Source organism: Canis lupus, chromosome 21 (genome assembly GCF_048164855.1).
Source record: "Canis lupus baileyi chromosome 21, mCanLup2.hap1, whole genome shotgun sequence".
In the NCBI taxonomy this organism is placed as follows: Eukaryota; Metazoa; Chordata; class Mammalia; order Carnivora; family Canidae; genus Canis; species Canis lupus.
In genome coordinates this window covers 43,133,204-43,157,272 of record NC_132858.1, presented here as the reverse complement: position 1 = coordinate 43,157,272, position 24,069 = coordinate 43,133,204, and the positions used below count along the sequence as shown (strand labels likewise).

The 24,069-nt window shown below is 36.3% G+C and overlaps 1 protein-coding gene across 2 annotated transcripts in view; it reads left to right on the top strand.

Annotated features, from left to right (window-relative positions):
• The window catches only part of COG5 (component of oligomeric golgi complex 5), a 298,194-nt gene that overhangs the window by 251,584 nt on the left and 22,541 nt on the right, over positions 1 to 24,069 (top strand). For both annotated transcript variants that reach the window (XM_072791548.1, XM_072791549.1), the window contains 4 exons: positions 9,307 to 9,417; positions 10,900 to 10,962; positions 19,234 to 19,337; positions 23,789 to 24,026. In XM_072791548.1, coding sequence (XP_072647649.1) covers positions 9,307 to 9,417; positions 10,900 to 10,962; positions 19,234 to 19,337; positions 23,789 to 24,026 — 516 coding nt within the window. The remainder of the gene's footprint in view (positions 1 to 9,306; positions 9,418 to 10,899; positions 10,963 to 19,233; positions 19,338 to 23,788; positions 24,027 to 24,069) is intronic.

Below are 24,069 nucleotides of genomic sequence, written 5' to 3'. Positions count from 1 at the left end.
AGTAGCACCTTCAAACCAGAGCCTCTCTCTGGTTCTAAGGACCCTGCTTCTTCAGCCTTGCTATGTGGCCGTATTCTGGAATACTAAAAGACTAGAGACTGACTAAATGCTCTTGCTTTCTTGGAATTTCTGTGACCCAATCTGATTTTCTGGAAACTGTAACCATAACTCTAGGTCACACCAGCCCTTGTAGAAATATGGTAGGAGGTTTAGCCTTGGACTTCACTCTGCAAGAAATGGAAGCCATTTAATGGTTGGACAGAAAAGGAGGAAATCTAACTCAAAAGGAAGTATTGGAATGCAAGAAGTAATAGTAAGCACAAACAATTGGTAAACATGTAGGTAAATCCAAACCTTAATTGCATAAAACAAGAAATAATAGTGACTAATTTGGGACTTGTAAATAAGATAGAACTGAAATACTATCCTACATTAAAATTTGAAATGAGGAGAAGGGGTAATGAATTTTAAAGCATTCTAAAATGCTCATATTATTCAGGAGGACTGTAAAGCCACAGATGTTTTGACTTAATTTTTTTTTTTAATTTTTTTAAAATTTTTATTTATTTATGATAGTCACACCACAGAGAGAGAGAGAGAGGCAGAGACACAGGCAGAGGGAGAAGCAGGCTCCATGCACCGGGAGCCCGACGTGGGATTCGATCCCGGATCTCCAGGATCGCGCCCTGGGCCAAAGGCAGGCGCCGAACCGCTGCGCCACCCAGGGATCCCTGTTTTGACTTAAATTGAATATGAATTTTAATAACTTAACTATGACCACTGAAAGAGTAGAAATAAAATATGTAGCTTCATCAGTTCATGATGGAAAAATAGGTAAAAGACAAAAGTATCATTCAGCAAAAGGCTGAAAATAAAAAGAAGCAAAGAAAATCATATGAGAAGTACATAGTAAGATGGATGTCAAATATATCACTGATTACAATAAATGTAAACAGTATATTTGGAAGACTAAACTGACCACTGACATTTCTCAATTTGGATAGATTCAATAACTAAATTTAGCTTTGTGTGACACGCCTAAAACATAAGTGATATGGTGTATCACATGTGAAGTGATATGATTTCTTGTCATAGTCAAGAAAGAATACTTGGGACATTTTTTGGTACAAACAGGTGGTTTTCTTATAGCATAGGGACTGGGCCCGTGGGCAGAAAGAGCTACACTTTTTGCCCTATGAAGTTGGTGGCTGTATGCTTGGTGCCCAAGGGGGAGGAGACAAGCAAGGAGTGTTAGATCATAAATGTCGTCTTCAAATTTCCACTTGTAAAACTGCTTTAGCAAAATTTCTCTGGTACTTAGTATTCAGCTCGATATTAACTATCAGTGAGATGTACAGGCAGTCATGAGACCCTCTAAGAATGAAGCAACCTGCATGTATTTGATCCTTATCAGTACTCTGCAGGCTAGGGGCACCTGGGTAGCTCAGTCCGTTAAGCGTCCAACTCTTGGCTTCGGTTGAGATCATAATCTTGCTGTCATCGGATTGAGTCCTGCATGGGACTCCATGCTCAGCACAGACTCTATTTCAGATTCTCTCTCCCTCTCTAAAATAAATAAAACTTTAAAAAAAAAAAAAAAAAGAACAATGCAGGTTATAGGTCAGCCTTCTGGGTTAAAGGTGAACATTTTTCTGCTTCTATCCCTCATCAATAAGAATATATTAAAAGATAAAAGTAAAGGAATGGAGAAAAGATGTTTCAGGCAAATACTAACTAGATGAGAGATGATAAAAAGTGCTATAATAATATCAGACAAAATAGATGCTAACGCAAAAAGCATTATTAGGGTTTTAGGGGGAGTGTCATTAAACGAGAAAAAGAATAATTTACTAGGAAGGTGTAAGAATTATGATACACCTTACAGTGTAACCTCAGACTAATAAAACGGATGGAGAGAATTTCAGAGAGAAATTGACAAATCAATTATTAAAATGGGAAATTGAACTACTTCAAGACTCTATTAGACAACTGTAGTCATTTAAGGCAGACACAAACTTAAAATGACATTGCCAGATTTTGCAAAATAAATTCCTAGTTTTTTAGATAATAATTACTCTCAATCAGATAATTTTTTTTCTGGTTTAACATTATGAACACTACTATTAAGGTTAATATTCAGAACCTTATTGCTTTGAAGTTCAATAATATAAACTTTTTTGTTATTAGGACTTTAGTTAGATTGAAATTTATATTTTGACTGTATATAAAGAACTTTGCAATGAAAATTAATACTGCATTCAAGATTGTAGGTTTAATTACATTAGAATTTACATGTCTCAAAAACTAAAAGTACTAGTCTATATTTACAAATGTATAAACTATTAATTATTTTTTTAAATTGTATTAGCTAACTTAGGTTTAGGATAGTAGGATATTATAGTAGGATGTTAGGAGTGTTTTTTTTTTTTTTTTTTAATTAGCTAATTAAGGCCTTAATAGTAGGATGCTAGGATTTTAGTTTTTCTATATCCCTGAGGGTAATACATTTTCATTCTTTTGGAAAATCTATGGTTTAAAATTCATTCTCTACCAAACCCAGAGTATCCTAAATCAAAGACGCTTCCTCCTGTATACTGATATATGTGAAGAGTTTGTTGATTAATGAATTAATCATAGTATTCATTATTAGAAAATGGGAAAAACTCAGTATACCTGACTGAACAATTCTCTCTTCCACAAAGAATTTAAAATATGCAGACTTGTGACTCTACATTTAATTAACAAAGCCAGTGTTTAGAAACCAGTGATTAGTCATGGGTAGGTGGAAATTCCATCTTTTGTTCAAAAGCATGAGGTCCTTTGAAGGAAAATAAAGTAAAACTTTTAAATAATCCATTCTTAGCAAATTATATTTGCCTTTCCCACCCTCTGTGGTTACCAAATCTCATGTGCCAGGTGGATATTTTGACCTAAAGGGTAAAAGTGTGGAAGATCTAGAGAAGGTTAATGAGAAAAGTAATGATAAAAAGGCTTTGTAACAGGAATACAGGGTGTACGAGCAATACAGTTTTGAATTACAAAGCTACATGTGTGCATATAACAAGCTATAAACAAGCTTTGGTCTTATTTCCACCATTTCGGTTGTATGTTAACTGTCCAAAGGCACCCATGTCCCCTCTTTGATAACAGATTTTTGTGAAGGCTTGATCTGATGTCAAAACATAACATTACAGATTAAATGTACCTATCCTTATTTTTAGATAAACTGACATGTAGTAATGCTTCCTTTTTTTTTTTTAAACAGAGTGGTCAAATATTTGACAAATTCAACAGTCTGAAATATAAATTAGAATCAAGAAGGGAATAAAAATATCCTCCGAACTGCTAGGATTGATGTCACAGTGTCCATGCACTGAAGTATACACTTCATTCATAGAAATATCTCCAAGCTATCATGTGGTTAGTCCTCTTTTCCCACTTTAATACAAGTTAGACCAAGATGAGAGGAGATAAGAGAGATTAAGAAGAGAAAACTGACACCTTAGGAATAAGAGAAGGATTCCTGAAAATCTCCAAAAGTTAAAGAAAAAGGAAACACTAAATTTCTAAAGAGATAGTAACCTAAGGCTGCTTAAGGAGTGAAGGGGCAAGCAGCCATATAAACCCACTAAACTTTGATGGAGTCACCTTTATTTTTTTTTTTAAAGGTTTTATTTATTTATTTGAGAGAAAGAGAGACAGGCACAGCAATAGAGAAGGTGAGAGAGAGCATGAGCAGGGAAGAGAGAGAGAAACAGACTCCATGCTGAGCTCAATCACAAAACCCTGGAATCATGACCTGAGCCAAAGACACTTAACCAGCTGAGCCACCCAGGCATCTCTGATATATTCACTTTTTTTTTTTTTTTTTTTTTTATGATAGTCACAGAGAGAGAGAGAGAGAGAGAGGCAGAGACATAGGCAGAGGGAGAAGCAGGCTCCATGCACCAGAAGCCCGACGTGGGATTCGATCCCAGGTCTCCAGGATCGCGCCTTGGGCCAAAGGCAGGCGCTAAACCACTGCACCACCCAGGGATCCCGATATATTCACTTTTAAAACAAGAATAGGTAATAGCATAAAACACGGCTCACTGGAACACTAGTGATCAGATACAGTGCTTCATTTAAGTAGAATATGCTGCCCTGGGGTACATGTTCTGTGGGCCTTATTTATGAAACCAGAAACATGTGACCTGCAGTGTAGAAAGATTTACTTGAAAGTATTTTTTGATAGTTTTAGCATCTAAGAAAATTAGTCTCGTTTGTGAGAGAACTTAATAGTTAAGTTGACATGCCAGGGAAATGAAGAAATGCTACATAAACCTACAAATTTTCCTTTGCTGTACATTTGTAGAAATATACCCTGTGTCTGGCTTCCAAATACAATAGAGTTTTTAATGTATTACAAACTAGGGATGTTTGATAATTTAATTGTGAGTATGTGTATGTATTTAATTTTATGTTTTTATAGGGTAATTGACATGTTATAATGAACTGATATTTTTATTTATTTTTTATTTTTTTTTAAAGATTTTATTTACTCATTCATGAAAGATTCAGAAAGAGGCAGAAACATTGGCAGAGGGAAAAGCAGGCTCCCTGAAGGGAACCTGATGTGGGCCTCGATCCCAGAACTCCAGGATCATGCCCTGAGCCAAATGCAGACACTCAACCACTGAGCCACCCAGGCTTCCCCTAAGTAATATTTTTAATTGTAATTCTTGTATTCCTTAATCTGAACCAGGTAATCTATGATGAAGGCATTTGATAAATAAATATAAATAAAAATCAGTTATTTTCATTTGTGTCACAAATTTTTAGATCAAAAGAAACTCTTGGGACACCTGAGCTACAGTTGGTTAAGTGTCCAACTCTTGATTTTGGCTCAGGTCATGATCTCAGGGTCATGAGATCAAGCCCCACAGGCCCTGTGCTCAGTGGGGAGTGTGCTTGAGATTCTCTCTCCCCTTCCCCTTCCCCTCTCAAATAAATAAATGAAAGAAAGAAAGAGAGAAAGAAAGAAACTGTCTTTCCCCAAACCTTCTTTTGGACAATTAAACAGTGACCAAAGCAGCTTATTTTCTCAAATTATCTTAAGTCTTTCAGAGAAACTTTACTCACTGTGTAATGCTTCATAATATTTCTTAACATTTTTGCTTTCTTTCTAGTCTTTTTGTGAAAATGAACTTCTGCACAAATGTGCTGTTTGCATGGTTTTTTTGTTGTTTTGTTTTGTTTTGTTTTTAGTCGGCACTGTAACATAAGCATCTCCCATTGTTTTTTCTTCCATAATACGAGTTGCCAAATATACCTAACTATTCTCTTATTCTTAGACATGTGGGATTTTCCAATTTCTCTGTTTTATAAATAGCATTATCTCTGTGCATATAGTTTTAATTTATTGTATTCTTAGGATACATTTCTAATAGAGGGGAAAATAAGGATATAGCAGTTTTAAGGCTCTTGGAATATGTTGCTCATTAGCATCTCTTGACCTAGAAAACATTTAAATGAATACACTTAGAATTATTAGACCATCTGTCCAGAAAATCTGATATGACATAGATCAGGGATTACAAATTGATTTCATCCCCTGTGTCAGGTTTAAGAAATTGGTAGTTGCTGCCTGGAGCACTGTGTTTGCCAGACTGTAACAGGACTACTTGATTACTGATGTCTTCTGTATGAGTGGGAGGTGGGGAGACAATCTGAGAACTAAATATTTACCCTTTATACTTTTCATTAAAATAATAACAGTAATAATACCTTGCCTTTCTGTGTGTACTTTTTTTCGCTGTGAACCCCAAAATTAGATAGAAAGCATGTATTAGGTCAAAAGATCTTATCTCAATATAAATTCCTCATTAAAAATTAAGTTAGTGGGCAGCTCCGGTGGCTCACTGCCTTCAGCCCAGAGCGTGATTCTGGAGACCCGGGATCGAATCTCACGTTGGGCTCCCTGTGTGGCGCCTGCTACTCACTCTGCTCGTGTCTCTGCCTCTCTCTCTCTCTCTGTCTCTCATGAATATATAAATAAAATCTTTTTTAAAAATTGGTAATTATGTAGCCAGGCTCACCACTTAAAAAAAAATAAGTATAGGTATAACTGTGTAACTAAACATTTATCAGAACTTTTCAAAGTTGTTGTTAAAAACATCTGATGGGGTGGTGCCTTGGTGACTCAGTTTTCTGAGTGTCTGATTTCATCTCAGGTCATGATTTCAGGGTTGTAAGATGGAGCCCCAAGTGGGACTCCACACCCAGCGAGGAATCTGCTTGAGATTCTTTACCCTTCCCTCTGTAACTCCCATGCAAAAGTAAATAAATAAATATTTTTTTTAAAATAAGCAAATCTGGGTAAAGTATCTATGAGTGCTCCTTGCAGTATTCTTATTTTTTTAGTATTTTGTAAATTTGAAATTATTTCCCCAGAACAATTATGGCAAGAATGGTGTTGGAGAGAAACAGGGCAATCCACCAAGCTCAGGTGTTGGGCTGACTATATTCTGTGCTGTAAAAGTAGGAGAAGCAATAGATTATCTTACATTTCTAATCTCCTAGTCTTATAGTTTCACATTGATATTTGAATTTTGTTGTTTTTGGCACAGCGGTATTTCATCCATAGTTCTTTCATATCGTCAATGTTTTGCTCTTCTAAGTGTAATGTTTTCTTCGCAGAACCTTGTAGGTCTCCAACTTAGCCATCATATCATAAAGGCTAGTTTTTACAAGGCTTGAGGCATCCAGCAGGTAACCCTTGAAGTGTGGAGATTTTTATTTCTATACTTTTTAAAAAACAGCTTTATTAAAAGGTAATTCACCCATATAAATGGACAATTCAGTGGTTTTTAGTATATTCACAATCAAATTTAGAACATTTCTTCACCCCAACAAGAAAGCTCCTACCCATTAGCAGTCACTTCCCATTTAACCTCTCTTCCTGCCTCCCCTAATTACTAATCTGCTTTTTGTCTCTGGGTTTGCTTATTCTGGATATTTCACATAAATGTAATCATTCCATATGTGGCTTTTGTGACTGGCTTTTTTTAGTTAAAATGTCTTTAAGGTTCATCCACATTTATAGCATGTATCAGAACTTCATTCTCTTTTTTTGCTGGGCGTTGTATGAAAAGACTACATCATATTTATCCATTTATCAGTTGACATCTGTGTTGTTTTCATTTTTGGGCTATTACACTATGGAATAATGTTGCTGTGAGCATTTATATACATGTTTTTATGGAAACGTGTTTTTACTTCTCTTGTGTATATAACAAAGAATCTAATTTTTGGGTATATATGTGGTCACTCTGTTTATATTTGAGAAATCATCAGACTGGTTTTCCAAAGTGACACTCCATTTTACATTCTCACCAGCAGAGATGAGGGTTATGATTTCTCCACATTCTGGCCAACATTTGCTACTATCTGCTTTTTTATTACAGCATCATCATGAGTCTGACAAGGGCCTTTCTGTACTTTTTAAATCCCCCCAAATAAGGTCAATTATCAGTAATAAACGGTTCTTTATTCTTTTCTAGCAGTGAGCCTGTCTCTTCATTAAATATAGAATACAGGAAATAAATAGACGTAAGAAAACATAAGAAAAATTTTTTCCCTTTCCCATTTCTTTGTTACTACTTCAAGATTATTTGGAGAGAATCTCAAGAAAAGTAAGAGAGATTGGATTTTTAAAAATTGTATAGCTAGAATTCATAACTTTTAAATGCCCTTTACAGCATTCAGCACCCTGAATCTACCGTAAAAACTGGTGCCACTGACAACTGCCATTTTATTCTCCAGTTTTCGAGCTCAACTTAATTGCAAGTTGGTGACCATGTCCATAAGGAAAGCCAGAATAAAGTAGAGTTCCTTAAGCTAATGTCAAAAAGTCTTATGTTGACCTTGTAGCCATCTTCATACGTTGTAATGTTAACAAAGGAATATTCCCTTTAATTGCAGTTTTTAATATTTTTAAACTGCATTTTATAACTACAGTAGGAATTGATAAAGTAGACATTGAATTTAATTTTTATAAATGTATGTATGTGTGTTTATCAAAGGAAAATAGAAAGCAAGATAGTATTTCTTTCTCCCAGACTTTATTGGCTTGCTATAACAAAGGCAAGATGATCTTAGTTTTCAGCTTTTCTAAAAGATCAGTTTTTCACATTTTGAGATCTATGTCCACGTTCAAAGAGTTGACTTAGATCAAATTTATTTGTCCTAATCAAATTTAATCCACTTAAATTTTTTTTTTCCAGGGGTGCCTTTGTGGCTTAGTTGGTTAAGCATCCAAGTCTTGATTTTGGTTCAGATCATGATCTCAGGGTCCCAGAATCGAGCCCCATGTCAGGCTCCACACTTAGTGTGGAGTCTGCTTGGATGTTCTCTCTCTCTCTCTCTCTCTCTCTCTCTCTCTCTCTCTCTCCCCCCCCCCCCCGCTTCCTTCGCCCCTCCCCCAACTTGTGCATACTCTCTCTCTAAACTAAATAAATAAATCTTTAAAAAACAATTGTTACAGATGATTTGATTAAAATATGATCAATATATTGAGAATAGTTTATATGTGGGTTCTTTTCTTTTATCAAACTATAAGAATTCTAGATTAATTCTTAAAGCATTACATGTCCTCTGTCCTAAAACTCATGTATTCAGAACTAAATTAAAGGTAAGGGAATAAAAAGTTTTTAAAACCACTTATACTGATCATCCATGTACAGTATAATCTTAGCTAACTTCCTTTTTTAAAACAAAATTTTAATCTATAAAAATGAAAGTAAAACCCTCTTTTTACCACCCATTTCATGGAGGATTATGATGGCTGTCAGATATATATTAGGTTTATTTTTATTCCATCCTCCTTCCTTCCCTTTGTTGATTTTTCATTTTCTTTTCTTTTTTCCCTTTCCTTTCTTTTCATTTTGTTTTGATGGCTTATTTCTGAGTTTTTAAGTAGAATGACTATTCACAATTGCCAGAAGGTATTGCCTGAAAGTACTCTGCTGATGTATGAAAACACCAGCACACATGGGGCTTTTGGATCACATGTGCAGCAGGGGTCCATCCACTGTGAAGTATTGGTGGAAGAAATTCTTCTTGTGCATACAGTTGGGCTAATTGGGCTTCCACATTCATGGTGTTCTGAATACAGAGGTTCCAGCTATGCCTAAAGTCTAACCCTTGACCTGGATACTTCTCAACCTTTTTTTTTTTTTTTTTTTTTTTTTGGTCAGGAGACATGAGCTTCCCAGTTAAATATGAAGTGTCATTTTGGTCATTTCCTTTTGTGTTACATTCTTACAGCTATCCACACAAGGAGATGCAAGTCAGGTGATTGGACCTCTTACAGAAGGGCAGAGAAGAAATGTAGCAGTAGTGAATTCACTGTATAAGCTGCATCAGTCTATAACGAAGGTAATCTTTATTTTAATCACGTTCTTTTGACTTAATTTCAGCTTTCTTTTTGCCTCAAATTTAGACAATGAGGAATTATTTAATTTTTTTTGCAAAGGAATGCAATGAGAACATGATGAATATAAAATCAGCTGCAGAATGAACTCTTTTTAAACAGTTTTTGTTCCTGGCCTTTATCATTTGTGTCACTTTTGTCTTTTCATTTGGTTTAAAACCTATGAACTATAGATCATCAGCCTTGATTGGTATAATCAAGTTTATTGAGCAAATGGCGTAAGGGTAAAATCATATGTGTTTCATGCCTGTTAAAAAACATAATTTGCTATCATGTGGTTGGTAGTAGAGCAAAGCTAATGGCAGAGTAAGAAATCTTAATCCCTTCTACACATTGTGAAGGTTCTTTCTTTGCACAGAAGAGGAGGGAAGGAGCTGCATTAAACTGTGAATTTTTATGATATAATCACTGATGATTCCTTGAATGTAGAAAAAATGTATTCTTTTTTTGCTATTGTTTTACTGGTGTAATTTTTTTGAATGATGCACTTTCAATTGTTTGCTTTCATCTATTATTTCTAAGATGAACTGTATTTGTGGGGATAGCAACACTTTGAACCCATTCTTTGACTTCTGAGTAGCTCGTGTTTCCTCTCTATAAATCATTTCAAAAATATTTAGTAAGTAGAGAGATAAGTATTTAGAAGGCCTGAAGGAAGCTAAAGGTTAGGGGATGCTCTTGAAAACATGACCTTTAATTCGAGTTTTAATATGCTCAGTTGTATTTTAGAATACTTATAATTGACTATTCACTTAAATTTTTAACAAGTTTTTTTATCAAGGGTTTTCAAAGATGTGTATGTCACATATTAAATAGAATATATTTTAAAGCATTATTAACAAGTAAACCTCAGAAAAGAAATAACAGACATAAGTAGGAAGAATAAATGATGTATTTTTCCATTCCCTTTCATTATTACTCTAAAGTATCGCAATCAGTGAAAGATTCTCTTTATTTAGGCTGATTTAAATGCTTTTATTGATACTTTTGGAATCTTCATAATATTTGTATTGATATGTAAATGTTTGACATTTGTATTTTAAAGACTTGATAAATTATAGTTGGCCTTGAGTATAGTGATTTTTTTAAAAGAAATACCTAAATATGGCTTTAGACTGACCTTTTCAGGTTAAAACTTTGTAATTAAAACCTATCTAAAGTGAATAAAGAAAAGCCAACTCTTAGAATTTTTAATGTTTTGATTATTTGAAGTATATAGTATAATTGCTTTATACAGGAAAGTAGTTTTCATCCTATCTTAACTAGTAATTACTAATGAGTTTTCAAAGCACTTATAAGATATAATCTAAAACAATGATGCTATTTTATGTGTATGTAGAAACAGCTTTATCATGTTACGACCACAATGAGTATTTATAAAAATAAATGACTTAAGTAAAACTAACTGAATCAAAACCTTGTTCTAGGTGGTTTCCAGTCAGAGTTCATTCCCACCAGCAGCTGAGCAAACCATAATCTCAGCCCTTAAGGTAAAAGAATTTAATCTTTGACTATAGAGATCAAAGTGGATTTTAGAATTGTTTGGATGAGTGGGAGATGTCACATTTTAAAAATAATTCAGTATCCTCTGTATATACCAAAAGTAGCTGCTGATAATTATCCTAAAGAGAAAGGATACATGTGTGTTTATATTTTCTAGAGCTTAAAAATAGACCTTGTTGGTGTCTACAGATTGTGTTCTACTTATGAGAATTTTATCATAAGGGAAGCAAGAGTCTTCAAGTATCACTGTATCTTAGGTAGTACAGCCTCGTATTATCCTCTGTAAAGTGGTGATTCTCCATGAGGGTGATTTTGTTCCCTAGGGAACATTTAACAAAGCTGGAGATGTTTTTGATTGTCACGACTGGGAGTGGGGTGCTCTCGGCATCTAGTGCCAGGGATGCTGTTAAACATCTTGCAGTGCATAAGACAGCCGCCAACAAAAAGGAATTATTGGGCCCAAACCTTCAGTAATACCAAGATTGAGAAACTCTAATGTGTATCTGTACGATTTGAAATCAGGGTAAATTCCCATTTTTTTACATACTAACATAAATATACTTGGGAAGTTTAATGAAAAAGAATGCTGGTATGAGATTCAGAGCCATATGTAGTTGACAGTGGGTAACTCTTTTAAAAAACAAGGATATCATTCATTTTAGTGATGGTAATAGAAATCCTTTATTTAGCACCTGCTACTTGCCAGTCACATGCCATATATTGAAATATTATAACAACTGTTCAAGTTGTGAATTATTATCCCTATTTTACACAATTTAGAAATAATAACTGTTCAAAGTCCTGATGTTGATAAACCCAGACCTCAGAGTTATGTTTGCTGCACCTTGCCATCATCATTCATTGGCTTACTAAATATTTATTTGGTATTTACTTTTTTTTTAAGATGTATTTATTTATTTATTTATTTATTTATTTATTTATTTATTTATTCATTCATTCATTCATTCATTCATTCATTCATGAGATACAGAGAGAGAGGGAGAGAGAGGCAGAGACACAGACAGAGGGAGAAACAGGCTCCACGCAGGGAGCCCAATGCGAGACTCGATCCCGGGACTCCAGGACCATGCCCTGGGCCAAAGGCGGGCACTAAACCACTGAGCCACCCAGGGATTCTCCCCAATGTACAGCAGACTCTGGAGCAAACTCCTTATATATGAATGCCGTCTCAGCCTTAACTAGCTGTAGGACCTAAGACGAGTTCATTTTCTCTTGCCTTAGTTTCTGCATATGTGAAATGGTACAGTATAACTGTACAAAGGTCATAGAAGTCAATGGATTTAGATCACTTGGATAGAGTTAAAAGAGAGGGAGACAGAGACAGGCTCTATCAGTGCACTCCAAGGAGAAATACTTTTATTTAGAGACTAAAGAAGCTACAAAGAAACAACAGTAAGTATGAGCTAGAAGATTGGGAGGGGATGATGTCACAAATCCTAAAGGAGAAAGGAACTTCTGAGGTCAGATGCTGTCTGATGACATGGATGGGGATTTAACAGGCCCCAAAACTTAAGGACACTAAAATTCATATATGAGGGTAGGAGAAGACAAGTCTGTTTTCTCCCAACACAGTGAAAGCACACTTGGATGTTTTCTCTGTATTTCTTTTTCCTCCAACATGCTGATCTCATTTTATGCTAAAATATTATTAAAGCTGTCATCATAAAATAATTGTTTTTATTGACATTTATCCAAGTTATTGATGATCATAAGAATACCAAAAATCAAACCAGTATGACACACTAAAAGGTCTTAACATTCTTGCTTCCAGGCATTCACATAGTCTCCTTTTCTATAGTTCCACATCTTTCCCTTCTTTTCTAGGAGTAGCTGTCAAACATATTTTGATCACTACCCAAGATAAGAAATAGATTTTACAGGGCACCTGGGTGGCTCAGTGGTTGAGCAGCTGCCTTTGGCTCAGGTTGTGATCCTGGGGTCCTGGGATTGAGCCCTACATTGGACCGTCTGCAGGGAGCCTGCTTCTCCCTCTGCCTAAGTCTCTGCCTCTCTCTCATGAATAAATAAATAAAAGAAAAAAATAGATTTTACTTTGTGATCCCATACACAATACATAAGCATTTATAAATATATACACACACATAAAATTGTGTATATATATATTATCTATATGTATTTCTGTAATTGAAATAAAGATTTTACAAAATAATCCTTTTCCTTATTTTGTGTGATGCACACTTATATTTTCCATACTCATCTATTACCTTTTTTTAAAGATTTATTTATTTGAGAGAGAGCATGTGGGGGCGGGGATGGGAAGGGTGCAGGGCAGAGGCAGAGGGAGAGAGTGAATCTTAAACAGGCTCCATGCCCAGCACAGAGCTGACAAGGGGCTCGATCTCACTATCCTGAGATCATGACCTAAGACAAAATCAAGTCGGCCACTTAACCCACTGAATCACCCAGGCACCCTCTCTTATCTATTACTTTTTAAAACATTCTGATAGTAACCAACTTAATTGATTTTTTAACCCCTAATTATCATAGTTCATAGTTTGAGAAAGTCCAGTTTGTGAGTTAAGACAGAGTGCCTACACTTTGCCTGATAATAAAAGTCTCCTGGCAAATTAAAAAGATAAACTCTTCAGGGGTGCCTGGATGGCTCCATCAATTAAGTGACCAACTCTTGGTTTTGCCTCAGGTCATAATCTCACAGTCATGGAATTGAGCCGGTGTCTGGCCCAGCATGGAGTCAGTTTGAGATTATGTCCCTCTTCCTCCCCCTCTGCGCTTGCTCTTTCTCTCTCTCTCTCTCTGATAAATAATAAAACTTAAAAAAAAAAAGAAAAAAGAAAAATTCTTTAGAGACTATAATTCAGTATAGAATGCACTCTCCAAATCTGTATTTTTAACATAAAACAAAGTTTATTCCTGTTGTTAGCCCCTTTGGGCTGGGAGTTGAGGCTAATGCAGTGAAAATTGCCCTGATCTTGGGCTACTGCCCTCACTCTGAGGTTTGCTCACTGGAGCCAGGGCCTCATGTCCTTGGGGAGTGCGGCTTGTTGAGGCATCGCCAATTTTGCCCTTGAGAACTGGATGAGAGAAGACTAGCAGTTGGCCTAAAGCCTCTCTGCAGTGGCCCTGACAATTAGAGACTTAATTGCTTATGTTAACAAGGACTCAATGAAACAGTTTTGACCTTGCTTTTTAAGTTAAATCATATAAAAACCATGATGACATATTAAGTAAAACACAAAACCCTCTGATTTAAGGGAAAAAAAGAACCTTGAATTTTAAAATTGTAGGATACTTAGTACATTACTTTGAATTAGGCATAGAATATTAGGGTGCATAAATGATTGTAGCTCAAGAACCAAAAATCTGTGTACTTTTATTATTTGATAGAGTTTTTTTTTAAAGATTTATTTCCTTGAAAGAGAGAGAGAACAGGGGGAGTAGCGGAGGGAGAGAATCTCAAACAGACTCTCCACTGAGAATGGAGCCTGACACCGGGCTCAATCCAGCGACATATATCATGACCTGAGCTGAAGGCAGACGGTTAATCAACTGAGCTAACCAGGTGCCCCTTGATAGAGAAGATATTAAATATATGTTTCACTTACTAAAAATATAGATAAAGATACATAACAGTCTTCTCTACCTTGTTGAGATTTTATACAGAATTAAATGTTATTTTAGGCTGAAGTTTAACATCTCCCATCTCCTGATTATCCTCTATGTCATGGATAGCATAAATTAATATTAAGTTGGAGTCATTTCATTATACGCACCTCAGCTGTAAGTAGCATTTAAACACCTTGGCCCAGTCGTTCCAAATCATTTACTACTGAGATTGTTTTGTACAGATAGTGATTGTATTGCTACGTTTATATATGACAGTTTTTCATTTCTCCCTTGTTGTGTGGGTTCTAAATGAGAGAATAATCCAGATTGCTGAGGCTTCTATATTTTTGTAATCTTAGCCATTTTAGATAAATCTTTGGAAGATGTATGGCACCCTTCCCTGCTTTGTACAGAGCCTGAAATATAACCTAGTCTCCTTTCTCTGTCCCCTCTGCTAGTCCTTAATCCTCTACCATTCCTGTTTTGTATTTCCTCTAAGTGGGAAGCCTCACCCAGTCAGAATGAATGTTTTCTGTGTAAACCATCATGTCGTATGCAAGTAGAGGCCTGTTTCTTCCCATCTTGTTTCACTGGCTAGGACGTCTCGTACAAGTGTTAACTAGAACTATTGAGAATGGAGGTTGATGAGCGCTTCCCTGTCTTGGGGAGAAGCACTCCAGCCATATTCTACTCTTTGAAGTATAATGTTAGATGGCCTTTATCAGAATAAACAAGTTCCTTTCTATTCCTAGTTTACTGACATATTTTTAAATATTACAAATGGTATTTCATCAAATAGCTTTTCTTCTATTGAAATAATCAAGTGGTTTTACTCCTTTATTCGGTTAGTAAAATACAGAAGTTTATTTTCAGATGTCAAACCCACCTTGGTTATGATGGGGTTTTTTTGTGTATCCCTGGATTTGGTCTACTTAATTTTTATTAAAGATGTTTGCATCTATAATCATAAGGGATATTGTATATAGTTTTCTTGTAATTCTTTGTCTAATTTTGGTATCAAGTTATTACTGCCCTCATTAATTAGGTTTGGAAGTATTTCCTCTTATTTTCTGAAAGAACTTATATTGTTTTCTTCTTACATGCTTTGTAGAATTCACCAGTGAAGCCATCAGGGCCTGTGGTTTTCTTTGTAGGAAGTCTGTAACTACAGATTTGATTTGATTTGGTTAGTAGGTTAAAGGGTATTCAAGTTTTCTGTTTCTTTTTGAATGAGCTTTGATACTTTGTGACTTTCTGGATGTTTATCTATTCACCTAAGTTACCTGATTTGTCAGAACAGTGTTGTACATAATATTCTCTAACTGTCCTTTCAATGTCATTAGGACCCATATTGAGAACTTCTTTTTAATTGTTTCTCTTGGTGTTTGTGTTCTCTTCTTTGCTTCATCGGTTTAGTTAGGAGTTTATCAGTTCTGCTGATCTTTTCAGAGAGCCAACTTTTGACTTCACTGATTTCCTCTATTGTCCTTCTTTTTCATTGATTTCTACTTTTGTCTTTTTTATTTCCTTCTACTTACTTTGGGTTTTCTTTGCCTTTTTTTTTTTAATATACCTCATACCATTGATTTTTAGACATTTTTCCTCCCAAAAGAAACTTAACAAGTTGTAAATTTCTCTCTAAGGACTTCAATTTTGATATGTTATGCTTTTATCTTCATTCAGTTTGCAATGTTTTCTAATTTCCTTTGCAACTTCTTCTTTGATTCATGGGTTATTTAGAAGTGTTAGAGTTAATATTTCACCATGTTACATAAAATATATAAACCTTGTATTTATACAAGTACATTTACATCTGCATGCATCTAGTGCAATTTTTTTTGGTTGAAAATATCCATATGGTTCTTTTTTACACTTTCACTCTGCCGAGGTTTCCTATTACTTATTGTGAGCATTTCTTTCTTTACCTCATTGTGAGCATTTCTTTCTTTACCTCACTGAAGTTCTTGCCTAATAATTGTAGAGTCTGGATCATCTCAGGGTTGGCAGCTGTTGATCTTTTCCTTGAAAATTGATAACATTTCTAAGCTTTTTGTATATGTAGTAGTTATGTTGTATAGACTCAGTATTTTTTTACATTGCTCCTGAGTGTTGATGTTTCTTTACTGATTGCTTAGACTCTTATTGTACACAGTCATATCTGCAGCTGGCCATGCCTCAGACCTCAGTTTAGTCCTTAAGCTTTGGTTGCCAGCTACTTTTTGTTTGCTTTATACAGACATGGCTGATGAGTCAGCTGAAGACTAGTGCTGAGTTTAAATATAGAATTAGGCATTCTTCTCTGGCTCTCTCCTTTCTGAGTTTCCCCTCTCACTCTCTAGCAGCCCTAGTTGAACCAAGTCCCCTTTCCATTGCTCCTTTGTGCTGAAAGACTGCTGGATTTGTTTTTTCTCCCAGTGTTTTAGCCACCCAGCCTTAACCACCACCATGACTATAGGCACTCTTAGAACAAAGTCATAGAAGATGGAAAACTCGCTTTCTTCTGGTTGCTTACTCTAGATTTCCACAGCCTCTAAAAACTACCTACCTTTTTTTAATCTCTAGAGCCCTCCAGTAGGTCATTTGTTTGTCTTATTTGTAGGAAGATCTGTAGTTAGACACTACTTCAATTCAGAGATATCAGAGTAGAAAACTCACTCTTGGAGATCCCTGGGTGGCTCAGCAGTTTAGCGCCTGCCTTTGGCCCAGGGTGTGATCCTAGAGTCCCGGGATCGAGTCCCACATCGGGCTCCCTGCATGGAACCTGCTTCTCCCTCTGCCTGTGTCTCTGCTTCTCTCTCTGTGTCTCTCACGAATAAATAAATAAATCTTTAAAAAAAAAAAAACTCACTCTTTTTGAAATCTTGCCCATTTGTTTCCACCATACTCTAAAGTCTCTTCCTACTTCTCTGCTCCAAGTGGGCAAAGTGTAACCAAAAGCTCATCGGACTCATGCCTAGGATATCTTAGCTCTTCTACTTGCTCACTTAAGGTCGGTGTCCTTTACTTCACTTTAATTTCCCCATCTACAAATTACTTTAGATTCCCCATCAATTAATACTCTTAGAAGAGGGAATAATTGAATTTTAAGTGGAGTTATAATATGTGAGGCACATACCATAATACCCAGCATAAAATATATGCTCAATAAATAATCCCACCCTTCTTAATCTTTCAGGGTCTCCTCCTCTTCTGAATGACTTCAAAATAGCATTTAGCCTTACTCTACAAATCATCTTCTGTGATCTCATTGTCTCTTTTGGCTTCATCTTCTCTCTTAAAAGCGAAAGACTACCAAATCTAGTCGAAATGTGTCGAAAACTACAAATGTAAATATTTTAGTACCTCCTGGATAGCCCATGTAGATTTCCCATAAGCCCTTCAAACTCATGTCCAAATCTGAACTCATCATTCTCTCTCTCCATCCCCAAATCAACCTACTTCCTCTGCATCACTACATTCAGTTAGTGATACCATTACTAATCATTAAGGGAAAAAAAATCTAAGTGTACCCTCAAATCTTTCTGCTCCATAATTCTCAAATGTAACAAACTATGCTGTTGCTCAGGCATTGTGCTGCCCACCCTGTGCCTCCCTCTCTCAATCCCCACAGACAGTATGTTTGCTTTTATCAGAGATTAAGGGATAGAGACGATATTTAGGAGTTTAATAAATAAGGGTCCTATTTAACATTTTTTTATTGATTTCTATCATTCCTATGAGCCAAAAAGCCATCCATCTTCATTATATGTAATCATAATTGATACATAAATAGTATACTTAAATTTTAGATTTTAAGTGTGTACTGAGGCCCAGTCAATATTATTACAGTAAAAACCCATAACTAAGGCCAAGGGGGTCTTATATAACCTAGCCAATGGTTATACCTCACTGTAGAACAGTTCTCAACATTAGCACTATTAATGTTTTAGGCTGGATAGTTGTTTGTTGTGGGAGACTGTCCTGTGCATTGTAGGGTATGTAGCAACATCCTTGTCCTCTGCACCCTAGATGCTAGTAGCAAACGTCCAGGCCAGAACCTCAAGTACAGGGTGTTTGTGACAAAGATTGGGAAGGGAAGATGGTGTTGAGTTGCCAGTAGCAAATGCCTAGGCCAGAGCCTCAGGTGCCGGGTGTTTGTGACAAAGATTGGGAAGGGAAGATGGTGCCGAATACCAATAGTATTCCTACTGAATAAGAACTTAATCCATGATATAACTAACTCTTCTGCTCTGTAAGAATCCCCAGCATATTTATTGTATTCACTCTGCATAAAAGCATATGTTCCAGTCTTGAAAAATGACTTTTGGTCTAGCCTCACTTTTTTCAGAAACTTTATAAAATATATTCATTTGATCTTTGTTAAGTGGCACTGGTCTTCTCTCCTTCCTCCAGGAGCTCATTTGACCATGAAACTTCCTGAAAATTTGAGAGAAGTGGGGGAGTTGAAATTTTCAGTGCCATGTTCCACATATTTTCAGCTTTCAAGATCATTCCCAATAGCAGTCGGGAGAGGAAAAGACTTCTGTTGAGTTATTACAGTTAGAAACTGTAGTCAGAATTGGTTATAAAAACTTTTAGTCAAAATATTTCCCCCATCTTGGATTTCTTTATGTTGGTCTTTAACTTTTCCTATCCTTCCTTTTTCTTTTTAGACAATTCATGTTCTTATGGGAAGTGCTGTGCAACCCTTACTAACTTCAGTGGGAGATGCCATAGAGGCCATAATCATCACTATGCATCAAGAAGATTTTTCTGGGTAAGCACGTTCAACCACAATTTTCACTAACCTTTACTGTATTGTTTTTCATTTACCCACCTCTATCCTTCTTCCTCCCTAAGTCTGTTTCCACCTAGGTCTTGTTCCTCTTATGATGGGTTTGGCCTCCAGCCTCATACTGCTTTATCCATTGTGAGCACCTTTAGCTGATTAAAATTTTCCAGTTTTTGTTTTCATCATTTCTCTCATCATTTCTCTCCTGTCATTGAAACATAGAATCATTAACATCTACAGGACTCCGTTTGCCACTGCAGGACTTCTGGTAGTTGGTACCATCCTCTCTTATCAAGCTTATCTATATCCTTACTTCTCACAAATGCCCTGTACTTGCCTCAGGCATAGGCATATTATTTCTTATGTAAAATGTCCCACCTCTACCACTATGCTAGTCTGAATCCTGCTGTGGCTTTGCATCTCAACGCCCTGTGAGAATCATTTTCCTTTCTCAGTTCTGTGGCAATCCAATCTGGCAAAGTCACACCTAGCCGTCAATACTTTGGTAGTATTCCACAGCTGTTTACAAGAGTACTGCTTATCTGTATCATATATATGTTGAGAATGAAACTCATAGGTCCTAACTCAGTGTTCTCTGAAATCTTTTAAAGGAGAATAGGATGATTTGGACTCCATGTATTAGGACATTATTTGTAGAGAATTTGGAATAGTTATTTGCACATGCTTGGAGGATTTTTTTAACACAGTCTAGAGCTAAACATTCAAATAGTAATATGTAGATATGTGTCTTATATTCCTAGTTCATAGTTACTATTTTTGAATTTTCCTTTTTCTATTTAAATTCTCACAATAGCTAGTTGTTTGGTTTGTTGTTGTTGTTTTATTATTTTATTTATTTATTCATGGGAGACAGAGAGAGAGAGAGAGAGAGGCAGAGAAACAGGCAGAGAAACAAGCAGAGGGAGAAGCAGGCTGCATGCAGGGAGCCTGAGCCTAAGGCAGATGCTTAAGCCACCCAGGCATCCCAATAGCTAGCTAGCTGTTTGTAGAAAACTGTGTGAATTTTACACTGTCCTTTAATTTTTCAAACCACTTATTCACAAAATATCTTTTGAAGAATAAAAGATTGATCTCAAAAAAAAAAATAAAAGATTGATCTCTTTTTAATAATGGAATGAAACACAGAGGGTAAAGTGGATTATACCCAAAATGCTATAATATTTGGAGATGGAATGCAAAACTGCTGATTTAGCAGTTTGGAAGGAACTGAATTGTACTCAAGAGTAATCTAAAATGTCCCAGTTAGACCAATCCTTGATGCCTCTGAAAAGGAAGCAAAAAATGAAGGCTCCTTCTATCAGAGTGGTCAGCTTCTTTAGCAACTGTATTTATTGGTGAGCCACAGCTAGTGCCTGAGCTAGTGGATTAGACATTAAAAGTTGGTCTCCCTAGTAGGGATGTCCTTACTAGGTTGCTTAAATACTAGGGAGCCAGATGATCACTCATAGATAGGTTGGTACAAGTATGAAGCATTATTTTTTTTTTTTAAGATTTTATTTATTCAGAGAGAGAGAGGCAGAGACACAGGCAGAGGGAGAAGCAGGCTCCATGCAGGGAGCCCAATGTGGGACTTGATCGCAGGTCTCCAGGATCTCACCCCAGGCTGCAGGTGGCGCTAAACCGCTGTGCCACTGGGGCTGCCCTGAAGCATTATTTTAAAGTGTATATCAGTAACCTTAATTCCTCGCCCCTCCCCCCCCAATGGCTTTTGATGGTTCCATTTCAGCTCTGTCTATATACGGCAGACATTTGATTCCACCCATGGTTGTCTTCCATACGTCCCTGTATAGGAATGTGAAACTCTGTTGCTTTATAGTATATTTAAGGCTATTGCTCCAGGGCAGTAATTTTCTTACTTTCTAGAACTATTACTGGTAATTCTGTCATGGGATTTCATATATGAAATGTTTGGCTTGAATGAAATCTATGGTGAAGTTAGATGAAACTATTCAGGAAGTACAAATCACTTTTATAGCAGGGCAAGCCCCCAGGGGTCACACTTGGAAAAATAATAGTGAACGCCTACCTTGGAAAGCCCTCTATATTTATTTTAGGTAAAAGGAATAAAGCAGATTTACTTTGTCAGCCAGCCTTATATGGAGTATGGTTACAGAATCCCTCTGCTATTTAAAAAGTAATGCTTAACACAGTTTCCTTGTATTTGAAATGTGTATTTCTCTCTAAATTAGGTACAGCTCAAAATGTAAATATCTAATCGACATAGTACATTGATTGAAATTCCTTGATTAATGTAAAATAACTCAGGTCCAATTATGAATGGGGTTGGGGGGGCACCCCGGTGGCCCAGTGGTTTAGCGCCGCCTTTGGCCTGGGGTGTGATCCTGGAGACCCGGGATCAAGTCCCGCATCAGGCTCCCTGCACGGAGCCTGCCTCTCCCTCTACCTGCCTGTCTCTCTCATTCTCTCTCTCTCTCTCTCTCTCTCATGAATAAATAAAATCTTAAAAAAATCTTATATTGAATGGTGTTGGGAAGGTGGTAAAAGTAGGAAGACCCTAGGACCTAAAGTGATGGATGTGCATCTCTGCCAAGGGGAGAATGCACATACATGCCAAAAGGATTGGTAACCTGAAGATGGTCATCTACCACTTCTCAGGTGTGCATCTGGTTAGTCCATCTGCCTTCAACTTGTGCATGCAGGGTCTCATTAGAAAGATCCTTAAATTTCTGCAAAATGTATTATTGTACTCTATCAGTTGAAAATCTCTTACTGACCCATGTGGGGCTCCCTGCTCAGCAGAGCATCTGCTTATCCCACTTCCTCTGTTCATGCCTCTCTCTCTCTCTCTCTCTCTCTCTCTCTCTCTTTCTCTCTCTTTCTCAAATAAATAAATAGAATAATTAAAAAGAATATCTCTTACCAAAAACTTCACCATAGTTGGAAAAACTGAGCTTTAACGATGGCGAAGCAAATATCATATTCTAGTAAATTTAAATCAGTTTCTAATCCACACTGATAATTGCTAACACCCATTTCAAGATTTTGTCTGATGGATTGTTTTACTTATATTGACATGTGTTTGGAATTTGTTTTAGTATATCTAATCCTCATGCAAATCATTTTAATTGACTAGATTAAAATTCTTGAAACATTCCTCCAGAATAGTACAGATAACAAACAGTGCCTTTGATAAAGCATAATAAAACATGAAAGAGATTGGTACCCCCTTGTTTTTCCAACCTAGTCTTTTGAACTGAACAAAGATACGCCATGCAATGATCTGAATCTGGCAAAACCAAATCCACGTGACATTTGCCATCATTTACTGAGGCTGTATGAAGCAGCACTCCACTGTGTGATGCTGAAGACAGCACTGGTCCTCCATGTTCCCTCTCGGTGGCCTTGCTTTAGTGAGGACATTCTTTTTACACCTGACCAAAATCTCTCCCTTCTGGAGCTTATGACTAGTTTCTCTATTTCTGTCTACTTCTGGAAATAGAAGACCTTTGGTTAGCATCCTCTGATAATAACCATTCATTGGTGTCTTTGAAAATAATTAAGTTCACCTCATTCTCTTGCTCTAGGCATTTGAGTCATATCTGTTATTCTTCTTTAGATCATTGCTACTTTTTCTACGTCATTCTCAGAATATGGAAACACTCATTTTTTAAGACGATTCAGCACTTTGTAGCCAATGATTTCATTGGTTAGCTAATTAATATCAGGTGATTTCTAATTTTGGTATGACTTCTTTCCTATAAATATTTCACATTCTTTTAATATATTCCTTAAAGAGTAATTACAAACACTTATAAATTATAAATAGTATTTCATGGAGCATCAGCTGGCATCATCTGTTGATCCAAATTAAAGCCTTTGCAAACCTCATCATCTGGGAGGAAAAAATTGCATACCATGTGTATTGTTACATAACCAGTTCCACAGGCAGAAATCTACTATTGGGCTGATCAGATTAAATAGCACAGGAGCAGAAATGTCTTTGCCAAGAATTTGTTTGGGGAAGCAGTGTTTTCTGCCCTTACAAAGTGTAGAAAGCTATTTCAGGCTTCATTATTGATTTATTCACTAACCAGGCAAAACATATGAGTGGATGGAGATTCATAAAGCTGAGAAGGACCTTGAAAGGTCAGAGAGTGCATAAGGCACTGTGTGAATTACCCGAGACAGATGGTTGTCCATTTCATTCTCAATAATATCTAGGTAAATGGATTCTAAGATTCCTTCAGTCATCTTCCTGGCATCTTAAAAGTCTTTATTATTTAAACATTGTTTTATACTCTTTAACTATTAGCAAAAATAAGCAATACCTTTTTTACCATTGAGGGAAAAAATAGCTTAGAATTGAAATAGCAGGTGGGGGGGTGGGATAAAAATGAAATAGTGGCTGTTAGTGCATTGGCTGTTTTTTGTTTTTTTTTTTTTCCCTTTCGCAGGTCAATATCCAGCTCAGGAAAGCCTGATGTTCCTTGTTCTCTGTACATGAAGGAGCTTCAAGGTTTCATTGCCAGAGTTATGAGTGACTACTTTAAACACTTTGAATGCTTGGATTTTGTTTTTGACAACACTGAAGCTATTGCCCAAAGAGCAATTGAACTTTTTATTCGCAATGCCAGTCTCATAAGACCTCTTGGTGAAGGTGGCAAAGTTCGACTTGCTGCTGATTTTGCTCAGGTAAATTATCTATTTATTGAAAGACTAAATGTGTATTCTTTAG